The sequence below is a fragment of the Acanthisitta chloris genome, unplaced genomic scaffold (assembly GCF_000695815.1).
Source record: "Acanthisitta chloris isolate BGI_N310 unplaced genomic scaffold, ASM69581v1 scaffold12407, whole genome shotgun sequence".
Taxonomy (NCBI): domain Eukaryota; kingdom Metazoa; phylum Chordata; class Aves; order Passeriformes; family Acanthisittidae; genus Acanthisitta; species Acanthisitta chloris.
The window spans coordinates 7,328-19,077 of record NW_008680969.1 but is presented as its reverse complement, the minus strand read 5'-3'; the positions used below and the strand labels follow the sequence as shown (position 1 = coordinate 19,077).

General features: G+C 40.1%; 1 protein-coding gene across 1 annotated transcript in view; it reads left to right on the top strand.

Annotated features, from left to right (window-relative positions):
- Positions 1-2,915: 2,915 nt before the first annotated feature.
- The window catches only part of NDUFV2 (NADH dehydrogenase (ubiquinone) flavoprotein 2, 24kDa), a gene marked incomplete at its 5' end in the record, with an annotated part of 10,566 nt that continues 1,731 nt past the window's right edge, over positions 2,916-11,750 (top strand). Inside the window, 4 exons of the mRNA XM_009077924.1 lie at positions 2,916-2,981; positions 8,617-8,679; positions 8,763-8,879; positions 10,402-10,570. Of these exons, the coding sequence (XP_009076172.1) occupies positions 2,916-2,981; positions 8,617-8,679; positions 8,763-8,879; positions 10,402-10,570 (415 nt within the window). The remainder of the gene's footprint in view (positions 2,982-8,616; positions 8,680-8,762; positions 8,880-10,401; positions 10,571-11,750) is intronic.

Sequence of the window (11,750 nt, the reverse complement as noted above, 5' to 3'; positions counted from 1 at the left end):
ACAGGCTGTGTGCAGCCGCTGGAGGGGCGTCTCCCTCGGCCCTGGCGCTCCGGCGCTGGAGTTGTGCCCTGCCCGCGCCGAGTGGGAAAAGCTCCAGCAGTAACAACATGGTGCTTCTTGTAGGTCATTGAGAAGCTTCTTTCCCAAGTGGAAATAAAGCTTGGTGCGTATTGTAGGTCATTTGGAATCTTCTTTCCCAAGTGGAAATAAAGCTTGGTGTATATTGTAGGTCATTGAGAAGCTTCTTTCCTAAGTGAAAATAAAGCTTGGTGCATGTTGTAGGTCATTGGGAAGCTTCCTTCCCGAGTGGAACTAAAATCTGCCCCTTGTATTTGCTGTATTTGCCCCTTGTATTTGATATTCTTGGACTTAGGGATATAAGAATTTACCTTAGCCATGGAATTTGTGACTTATACTTGCACACTGCTGTGCCATTATACTTGCTCTACATTAGGCAGCTGTTAAAGTGTTATAAGAATACATGTCAGGGAAGGTGAGTAGAGGTATGAAGTTTATAGACAAAGTAAGCAATTAGTGAAAACCAATCACAGAATCATATAATTTTAGGGGTTGGAATGGCCCTTTCCGATCATCTAGCCCCATCTGCCTTGGGCAGGGACACCTTCTCACTAGACCTGGTTGCTCAAGGCTTTATCCAACCTGGCTTTGAACACTGCAAGGGTTGGGGCATCTAATACCTCCCTGGGCAATTTGTTTCAGTGTCTCACCACTTTCACAGTAAGGAACATTTTCCTAATATCTAACCTAAATTTCCCCTTTTTCAATTTGTACCCATTACCCCTTGTCCTGTCACTGCAGCTTCTAACAGAGTCCCTCTCTGGCTTCCCTGTAGCCCCTTCAGATACTGCAAGGTTGCTTTGAGGTCTCCATGGAACTTTCTCTTCTCCATACACTTGCCAGTCTATGTAAAACTAACCAGTAGAAGAAAGCCTTGTAATTTGTTTTTCAGGCCTGAGTCAACTCTTCACTCCAGCTGACATCATTTATGTCACTGGTGAAAAAACAAACCTAGGGGCTTACCCTGTTTCTTTTTCAAGTCTGAAATATACCACTGTGTTTCTTGAAAACAGCATAGTATCTTTGGATGGAATAAAGGGTTTTCATCTGAAGTGCTTCCTTTTGAAGGAACACTGCCTATGTGTTATATTTACTTGGCATTTAGTGTGATTTATGCCAGAGCATCATATTGTCATGTATGTGCTCCTTTCAGCATAGTTTGCAGTTTCAGTTGTATTTGCATGTTCTGCTTACACTGTAAGTCTTTTGCCTGAAATTTATCTGCTGTCTGGCTCACTGAGAGCACTTAAAATGGGCAGGCCAGGGCAGCTCATTAGATGTGCTTTGTGTCGCCTGATAAACAGACCGAGAGTCTCCTGTCAGAGGTGGCACTCGGGAATGAGCTGCAGCCCACAGTTATCCATGTATCCCAGAGTTCAATTTGGCCTCTGACAGAGCACGGCAGATGGACTGTTTTCCTGGCTGCTGCTCTCAGATGAGCCAAAAGAGGAGAGGTGAGAGGGAATGGCTGCATACAGCGTAATAGGTATAACTGTGTAGTGAATCCAGTGCTTCCTGGAAGGACTGGTCATGTGATGGGGAGAGACTGCAGCCATCCTGTGAAACTATGCTGCAGGTGAAAGTACATGATCTGCTGCTGAAAAGATGGAGCTGATAAGGTTGCTGTTGCAGAAAAGCAGGGGCTGTAGTTCTGTGGTGCTTTGGCTTGGATTTCAGATCTGACCCTGTGACTACTTTTGCTAGTTTGATGCTGATCTGTAAGTCCCACAAATTTTATACAGTAACAGAAAGTAAGCAGTTCAGGGATTTATTTTTATATATATATACTATGCTTCTATACTTCTTTTCAGCCTGGAAGAGAGAAGGCTTTGGGGGTGACTTAATGGCAGCCTTCCAGTACTCGAAGGGAGCCTACAAGAGGGCTGGACAGGGACTTTTTACAAGAGCATGTAGTGATGGGACAAGGTGGAATGGCTTTAAACTGAAAGACAGTAGGTACAAATTAGATACAAGAAATTCTTTACTGTGAGGGTGGTGAGGCACTGGAACAGGTTGCCCAGAGAAGTTGTGGGTGCCCCATCCCTGGAGGTGTTCCAGGTCAGGTTGAATGGGGCTTTGAGCAACCTGATCTAGTGGAAAGTGTCTCTGCCCAGGGCAGGGGGGTTGGAACAAGATGATCTTTAAAGGGCCCTTCCAATCCAAACCAATCTATGGTTCTACTTTAAGAAATCTAAGAATTGCTCTAGCATTCAGTATAAAAATAATTTAATATAAAATTAAATTTGTTATAGAATGATTACTTATGACATGATAATATTATCCAATTGTCTTAGTAATACTGGCCAGAATCTAGAAATCTTGATCTGTTTTGGCATGACAGATACAGACAGAGAATACAGAGAAGAGCTGAACAGGACTTGCATATGGGTTTGTGTTCTGTTGGTATTTCAGGTTTGTGTTTACATTTGTCCTTATAATGCTGATCTCAGTGTTGGGTTCAGTAAAGCTGAAGAACCATGTAAATGTTTATTGGGGAAGAATCTCAGTAGTAGTGATGGTTTCTGCAAACTTTAAATTTAAAGCACATTGGATATGAAGTAACAAATTGGAAAAGTCTTCATTAAATGTTTCATGAGAATTTGGATTCAAGGCACTCAATTTAAGCAGGAGCAGAGTTAAATCCTTTACTTGCTACATTGTCTGACTTGGTCAAAGGGAGTCAAGAGATCTTAATAACCATTTCTTGACTTAATTTAAATCATTAGTGATGTCAGTGGAGTTAATGGTTACAATTAGAATAGAAATCAGGCTTGTTCTGAGAGCAGCTAGTAGCAGTGTGTGAATTGTTAACTGTTTACACCCTGTTTTGTTTGTAGGCAGGACAGATCCAAGCCTTGCACAGAACGGCAGTGCGCAATGCCAGTGGAGGGGCCTTGTTTGTGGTAAGTGATCCTCTGCCTCACTCTGAGGGGAATGTGTAAGAAGAGCTTGGAATATGCTCTTTCTATTCTGCTTCTGATGGGCAGAACTTTGCTGTAAAACACCTGCTGATATTTACAAACAAGCGTGGGTTGGGTTTTTATTGTAGAACTTACTAGAATTGTGATGAGTATCAAGAGGTTTTATTTTAGTTTATGACCTTGTGTTTCTTTCCTTATACAGTGAAAACTCTCAGTAATTTGCATGGGACTGCAGAATGAGACTTTTGCTTAAACTTTATTTGATTACAAAACAGTTCTTGTTTACTTGTTGGAGTTAATTGAGTTTGTAGTTGAAGGTCATTAAACCTTTTGCAGATGCAGTTTCTTGATTTCTAAAACTTGCTGCAGAATTACTTTTAGGCTCAGATCTTAGTCCTGTTCAGAGGAGTTGGAAAGTGCAGTTCTCGTTCATGTTCTATGTGATACAGCCTGTTGCATAATCAAGGCCATTAGGCATTGTCAGGGTATGTATAAATAGTAACAGTGATTGCAAAAAACAAAAAGCTCTAGAATTTAAATGTGTAGAGCAGCTGTGTTGCCTCTCTAGCTCTGAAGAGAACCTGAAGCATCTCTGAGAGGTGTGTTCTGTTCCATTCTGCTCCGCTCAGAGCTTTAGCTAATCTGCAGTTTAACAGCTGAATAATTTGGCACTTCCCCAACACTTGGTAGAAATCAGCCCTTTACTAGAGTTGACCACTGTTGAAAACAGGTGCTCAGCTCTTTTTGACAGATTGTTGTTGTGTGTCCTTGCCTTTCTGCAGCTGTCTACAGACTGAATCATAAAATGAAGTTAATGGGATTACAGTATGTGCTTCGTATACTTTTCCAGAAATCTGAGCAGGCATCCATGATTTATGGAGTGAGAGCTAGTATTCAAGGAACAGAGGAAACAGTGTAAGCTGGAAATTTAGGAAACTTCAAGTGTAGTTGGAGGTCAGTGAAGACGGGCAAAGGGTGTCTTTGGTACCCTGAAGGATGTTGATGCCTGGCATATGAAGCTAGATAGCTTTGTGAGTTCTCCAGGCATTTTCCAAGGTTTATGTAACTGTTTAAATTATTTGTTGCAGGAAGGAGCCTGGAAACAGAGAAAGGGAAGTCGAAAAGTGGAGTGGTTTGCAGCTGTTTATTTAATAGGGTTGTGGTTTAACCATTGTGGTGGTTTAGCATCATCGATTACTGTTACTCTGCAACAGAACTTTTGCTAGAGGAGCATAGGAAATTTTCTGTGGGTTTCTTTCCTTGGTTTTTGTTTTGGGCTTTTTTTGGATGTTTTTTAATAGGGTAATTTGTTGTTCTGTGAAGTAAAAGGCAATGGGAAGAAGGCAGTTGGATGCCATTGTGTCCATGTGTAATTGTTTGCCTTTAACTAAATTTCAGATGTTATTTAACGCAGCACATTTCAAGGGAAACTTGTCCTGCTGGTTTGAGCTGAAGGCATTATTTTAATCAACACCAGGTGTTTATATACAGTCAGACAACAGGACTCCCCCAACGATTTCTCTAGAGGAAAAAAAAATAAAATTAGAAAAAGTATTATTTTACTGGACTGTTACGAGCAGTTGAAGTGTCGAGCGTAGTTACAAACTGCTTGTGGAGGAATAGTGGACTTACCTGGGAGTAACTCTAACCTGTTGTGGTGTATGTCAGTTTACACACAAATGTCTTGGTTTTGTTTTGCAAAGCACATTGGTGCCTCTTGTTGCACTTTCCACATACAAAACCTATTTGCAAGGAAGAGAAATGCATACACCATATTTGTTTTGTCACAGCAGGGGACAGCCTAGCAGGGGACCTAGTTGTCATAAAATGTAGTATTAAAAGGCATTTCTGATTTGCATACCTGTGCATCCCTTTGCAGATGTGTTACATGTTAGCAGCAACATATGAAAAAGCCAAGAAGAGCTTTTCTTTCAACCATTAAACTAGGCAGCTAGATTGAAGTTCCAGAGAGAGTATATCAAGTTTAAAACTAGGTACATTGTTTGCCTGTTGTAATGTAAGAGTGATGCTCCAAGTCTGTATTTTCTGATGGCTAGGGAAGACCTGATTCCAAAGAGACATTTATTATCATTACCTTTCTTTGCTGAAATGTGCACTCTCTCTGGGAGTTATACCTGTCTTCAGCCTCCTTAACAGATAAAACTTAGCTGTTCAATATGTGGACTGAGTTTCCTTAATACATTGACTGCCCTGATGTGAGCTTTGTCATATGGTACACAGTTCAGCACAGAAGGTTAGAGAATTGCTGTATTATAGCTTTATTTACTTGTGAAGATGGTCAGTGAAATACTGGGGTTTGAGAGCACTTCCACTGTTTTTAATTTTATATTTTAATTTATATCTTGAATTCTGTTGGAATAGTGAATGTGGGGGACTTGCCCTTTAGGGAAGAAGTAATAAATTTCTTCTCAGTGCTGATTTGATATGGATTCTTAACGGTTGTTGCCCTTTTCTCCTGCAGACCACACAACTCTCTCATTGTGGTTTGCAATGCTTTGGACTGCTGTTTACCACAGGGCATAGGTCAAGTTTCAGGCCAGCTTTGTTGCAGTATGCTTGAAGGCTAAATTAGTCTAATTATTCTGTTGTAATTCCTCAGTGCTTTTTAATAATTTTCCGTGTCAAGACAGACAGATGATTGGATCACTGAAAAAATAAATAAAAATAATAAAATGGCCGAGGTTGGTGTAGCAAAAAGAATGTGAGGCTGAATGCTGCAATACAGATGTGGTACAGTCCAGCTGTGAATAGAATGAAAATGTATTGTGTAAGACTTTGGGAAACTGGGGAGCACGAGAAGAGACTCAGAAAAAATGCACAGATAGTGTTTTACCTTTCTCTTCAACAAAGTGCTGTAGTTGGTAAAGACATAATTGTTTGTACCGAGTTTGTATATGAAGGAAGCCTTAATATTAATATAATGGTTTATTTTCATGAGCATCTCTCATATGAGGAAAGAATGAGAGACCTGAGACTGTTAGGGAAGAGAGGGTTCAGGGGGATCTTACCAACTTCTATAAATACCTGAAGGGAGGGGGCAAAGAGGACAGAGACAGGGACTTTTCAGTGATGCCCAGGGACATGACCAGTGGCCTCAGAGAACATCAGGAAACACTTTTTTTCCTTTGAGGGTGATGAAGCACTGGCACAGGTTGCCCAGAGAGGTTGTGGAGTCTCCATCCTTGAATATATTCGGAAGAAGCCATCTGGACACAGTCCTGAGCAACCTGCTCTGGGTGTTCCTGCTTGAGCAAGGGGGTTTGGCCCAGACGGCCTCCCGAGGTCCCTTCCAACTTCAGCCACTCTGTGATTTAACAGTATTCTTTCTAATACTGTGTCATTATTTCTGATCTTGCTCTCCAGGATCTGTATCCTAAAAAAGGTAGAAATGCACCTGTGTCACTTCGGAGCAAATCAGCTCCTGCAAATCTCAGATAAAGGGTGCATTGTCAGGTAAGTGTAGGACTAGGGAACATGTGATTAACAGATTCCTAACTGCTCAGTAGGCCTAGAACTCTGTAAGCTCTCAATGAAAACTATCAAACTCTCTATGGCACAAAATTACATGAAGCCTTTTCAGGAAAATGGAGAACATAAAAAGTGGCAGATCTAATTTAGTGCTCACCTCTGCTGTGGCCTTTACAATATACTGTGGAACCTTGCTACAGCTGTATCTGTAACTTCCAAAATAAAGTCTTTCTTACTCCTCTTCACAGGTAGTGTATTTAAGGATATCAGTTTAGAGATGATACACTGAAAAGAACAGCTGTTCATGACAGAGAGGAAGACTTTAATAAATCAAATTTACTTATTTGCCAAAGAAATTGAGATGAAGTACAATTGTAACTATCAAATAGCTATGGAAAGCAAAACAGCAGTCTGAAATAAAACAGGCATGCAGATTTGAGAAGGAAGCTATGGAGATACATATGAATCATGGATTTGATCAGCTAAGACATAGGAAGGTCTGTAAGGGAAAAAAATAATAGAAGTTGCACAGTATTTCCGATCAGTTTTTCCTCCATCAGCCTCTTGTTGAGAACTTTGAAACTGGTAGAAAACTCTCACGAAGAGTCAAATCCTTTACCTGGAAGTATCAGTCTAAAATAGCAGCAGTTGTGTTCCTAAAAGCTGTTTCATGTTACCTTGTAAACCACACAATAAGCAATAAATCAATACTCAATATTAGTGTGTTCAAAGGGAATCAGTTACCTTTGTGTAATTCCTGTTATTAGAGGAAAGTCATCCTTGGTGTAGTATTTATTGACTTTAGTTTTATATTTGATGTGAAACTGTGGTGAATACAGCTGTCAAATTGATGGTGGCAGTAGTACTGTCTGTTTTGGGATATCAACAGGACAAGCAGAGGTGACCTCTGGCTAGACCAACAGATGTAATTGAATATTTGCCCTTTCAGTATTTCCATATTAAAATTTCTAAATCCAAGAATAGCCGCGGACCATACATGTTCTAAGTTCTCCACTGATCATAGTCTTTCAGTGTCCAAGTATCTTGCAACATTAATCTTTTAATTAAATCTTTTGCTGCTTAATAAGAAGAGTCCAGTGAGGCAACTGCAGAATTGCCCTAGGTTACTGGAGGAAATGATCAAAGTCAGTGGAGTGGGCTTCTTTCCTCTAAATATATCCCAGAATCACAGAGTATGTGGGGTTGGAAGGGACCCAAGAGGATCATTGAGTCCAACTCTTGGCCCTGCACAGGACATCCCCGAGAATTAAATTAAACTGTAGGTATTTAAAGGAAACCATAATAAGACAGCTGAAAATTTTGTGCAGGAAGGTTTTCGAGTGGATAAGGATTTTCATCAGAACTGAGAATTTATTGTAGGAAAATGTCACTTTCTTCAAGACTTCCAAATCTGTACTTCTGAAAATAGAGGAACTAACTTCAATTTGATGTTTCCCTAGATGACCACCTTAAAAATACTACGGTAGAATACCTTGTTTGGGAAATACTGATTCAAAATTCCACGTCTTCCATTTTGATTCAGAATTGTATATAAAATGAGAATGTTGAAATCCATTGTAAATCAAAATAATATGTTAAAAAGGATTAAAAATGTGCATTTGAATGTGCAAGTGGTTTAATTCTAGAGCAAGCTTATTGATGGATTTTGAAGTTTTTTCAAATTAATGTTTCATGATAAAAGAAAAAATGGGTGGGGGTTTTAGTCTTGTTGTTTAAGAAGGTATTAACCAGAGGACTCTTCATCTACCTAGTGTAAGTTTGAACATAATTGCCTGTATTAACACTGTATTAACAGTGTGAAAAAATGTGTATTTTGGTAACAACAGCATATTTCTCAGTCGATAACTTTTAATAGGCAATAACAGGAATAAGTAATGATTTTTAAGTGATGAAATACTTTTCGATATTTTTTTATAATTTCCCCAATATATTTAATCATTTTGGTATTATGAAGTTTTTATTCAGAATATATCATTTTTATTCAAGCGACACAACTGTAACTGTCTAATGAGAAGATATTTATAATAGTAAGTATGTCCTGAATACTGAATGCCTGAACTTCCTGGCAACCCATTTTTATATGGCTTTTTTTTTTCTTTTCCTGAAGCACAGAGACAGTCCTGAAAATAATCCAGATACTCCATTTGAATTCACACCTGAAAACAAAAAGGTATGCAGAAAAAACCCCAGTTAAACACACAGACTTTGTCCTTAGATCAGTCCTGATTTCTTTCCTTCTTTTCCTTTAAAAAGCGAATAGAAGCAATCATAAACAACTACCCAGAGGGACACAAGTCTGCAGCTGTCATGGCAGTACTGGATTTGGCCCAAAGACAGCATGGATGGTTGCCCATATCGGCTATGAACAAGGTATTTAGTACTTAATTAGCTTTCAAGCATAATTTACTGTTTTCTTTAACTATCCTACTAGAATATTAGCATTTATTTATCGCAGCATACTAATGTGGGAATTGACATGTGGCACAGAATTGTAAGAGTTCCCTGTGAGATGGTGTTTTTAAAAGTAAAAGGGAAAACTAATGCAGGAAACTCAGGGCTCTGTTGTTGACATAATGTTAGCCCATTGCTAGAAACCACAGACAGAACAAAGCAAAAATTACACGAGCCCTGTTTAGACAGGCTCTTTTCCCAGAATCTTCCTGGAAGTACGAACAGAAACTTGGAAGATTTTGTTCACTGCTGAGTTTGGGGAAACGAAAAAAGGTAAGGGCAGTGTGTTTTTTCTCCTCCCAGATTAGTGGCACTACACACATTGCCTGGATTGTGCTTAATCCCTAGGCCTGTAAAGACCTCTTAGTGTAGTAGATGTCAGGAGTGTTGTGTAACACCTCACAGCAAGCGCCCAAAGACCTACCCTGTTATTGATTAGAGTTGTTTCAAAACAAGCAAGGAAGGAGGCAGATGCCCTGCTCCCAAGGGAGAGGCTGCGTGACAGTAACCAAATACAAAGAAAATTTAAAAAATCTGGTTTATATTCATATGAATAAATCTATTGTATTTTGTGTTACAGTCTGGCATATCATCAGTTTTAAACTGACAAGTTTTAAATTCAGTCTAGGTACACTAAGTGAGGATTGTAAGCGTTACAGAAATGACTGAGGAGTTAAATGCACCTTCAAAGAAGGGCAAGTTAGTCCGCTACTGTTTCTACAGAGTAACATAAAGCTTCAAATCTCCATAAATGCTGACAGAGTATTTTTGTTTATTTAAGTTTCAGATTGATACTATGTTTAAAATGATCTTAAGGTTTTTAAGTGAGCAAATATTTTCCGTGATTCACTGTTTGCCTGCTATAGAAACTGGAACATAAAACAGTTACACTATTGAAACCAGAGCCAGCTCTCAACTTGAGAGCTTTGCCAGGGTTCCAGGTTAATGAGGTCAGGGATAGTTGCACCAGAGCTGGCTCCATGGAGATCGTGCTGCACCCCCTCTTTATTAGCTGTGATGCCAATGTGTAGCTGTAGCCGTGGTGGGTCACAGAGCCTGAGAGAGACCTGCTCTCTATGAATTAGGTGAGCGCGGTACCAGCGTCAGAAGGCTGATGTGAGTTTGCGTGGGCAGACTCGTACGAGTTTGTTCATTCATGCAGCAGCAGCGCAGTGTGAGCTGGAGCTGACAATGAAAGCTGAAACCCAGCTGATTCCTCACATCTGCTTGTGTATTGTGCTGGGGAAGCTGACTTGAGCTCCTTGTTGTGCCAGTCCATGGCTCAGTGGGGTTCGTGCTCAGGCAGGGTGACAGCAGCCAGAGTAACTCGGGTGTCTTGGCACCCATCCCCTCCCTCTTATCCACTGCTGCACACAGGACAGGTGCCTTTACTGCTGCCCTGTGAGAATTCTATACAGCATGTGTTTTCCCCTTCTCGCAGGTTGCTGAAGTTCTAGATATGCCTCCCATGAGAGTGTACGAAGTAGCGACCTTCTACACGATGTACAACCGCAAACCTGTTGGGAAGTACCACATTCAGGTCTGCACCACCACGCCGTGCATGCTGCGAGACTCCGACAGTATCTTGGAAGCCATTAAGAAGAAACTTGGTATGACAACATACTTGTAATGTACTTTTTGTCTTTTTTTACCATTAATGATACAGACGTAAAATTCTTCATATGGTAGACCAAAAACTGGTCATTCAACTTCATAAGGTTTATATGGGCTCAGCTCTCTAGCCTGTCAAGGTCCCTCTGGATGGCAAACATGATGTTAACAGAACTTTTGAATTATCTGTGGAAAAAGTCAATTGAGAATGCTACATCAAATGGGATGCAAGGAGTACTCATGGTTTTTGGGAGACGGTTGGGGATTTTTTCCTCCTTTTTGGAGGGCTATGGGGAGAAGAGGAGGTTAAGATCAGCAACTAACATCTCTTCCCCTTCTATGAAGTCAAAAGCTGTGCTAACATTTCCCAAGAGCCAGTGATACGAGCTGCAGAACAGCTGCTTGTTGTCTTGTGCATTGCATGTATTCTGTTGTCTGAAAAAGCCATGTTTAGATTAAATTTGCCTTTGTTTGTTGCTGCAGAGATAGCTTAATTCTAACTGAAACTCTTAGCTGGAGAAATCAAAGCAGTAAGGATGATTCTTTAGCTTTTACCGAGACACAGGCCTTACTTAAGACTTCTATTATTCCCCCTGCCCCAAATAACTGGAGGAAAACTGCTTTTCAGCATTCTTCTTTTCACGGAGTGTTTTGTCAGGATCAGACTCTGAGATGTTTGGCTAACTTGCCTCTGGGGAGGGTCTGTATCTGTAGCAGTAGAACAGTAGTGTGTCATGGAAGCCAAGTATGTGTACAGCACTGTTCAGTAAGTAATCTTTTGTGTATAAACTTGGAAGTTGTTTATGAATTTGTAGCTGACAGTGTTAATGTTTGGGTCTTGGTTAATGCAGGAGTTTAATACTCAACAGTGTATATTAATGCATTTCCTATCAGCACATGAAAGCTGTTTCCCTATTTTTCCATTCCATTGTGTTGATGACTGAAAATGTTCCTGGGTAGATCTGTTTCTTAGAATTGTCATTTCATGGTTACTTTTCAGCAAATCATACCTTTAAATGAGGTCTCAAAAATACATCTGAAAACAGACTTCACAGTTTACTAGAATCTTTTGTTTGGTGGAAACATTTTGGCCTCATTTAAGAGGGTTTAACTATGCAAATGCTTTTAGGGCCAAAATTCAAGTAATGAGAGATGTCTGTGGAGTGCTTAGATTCATGC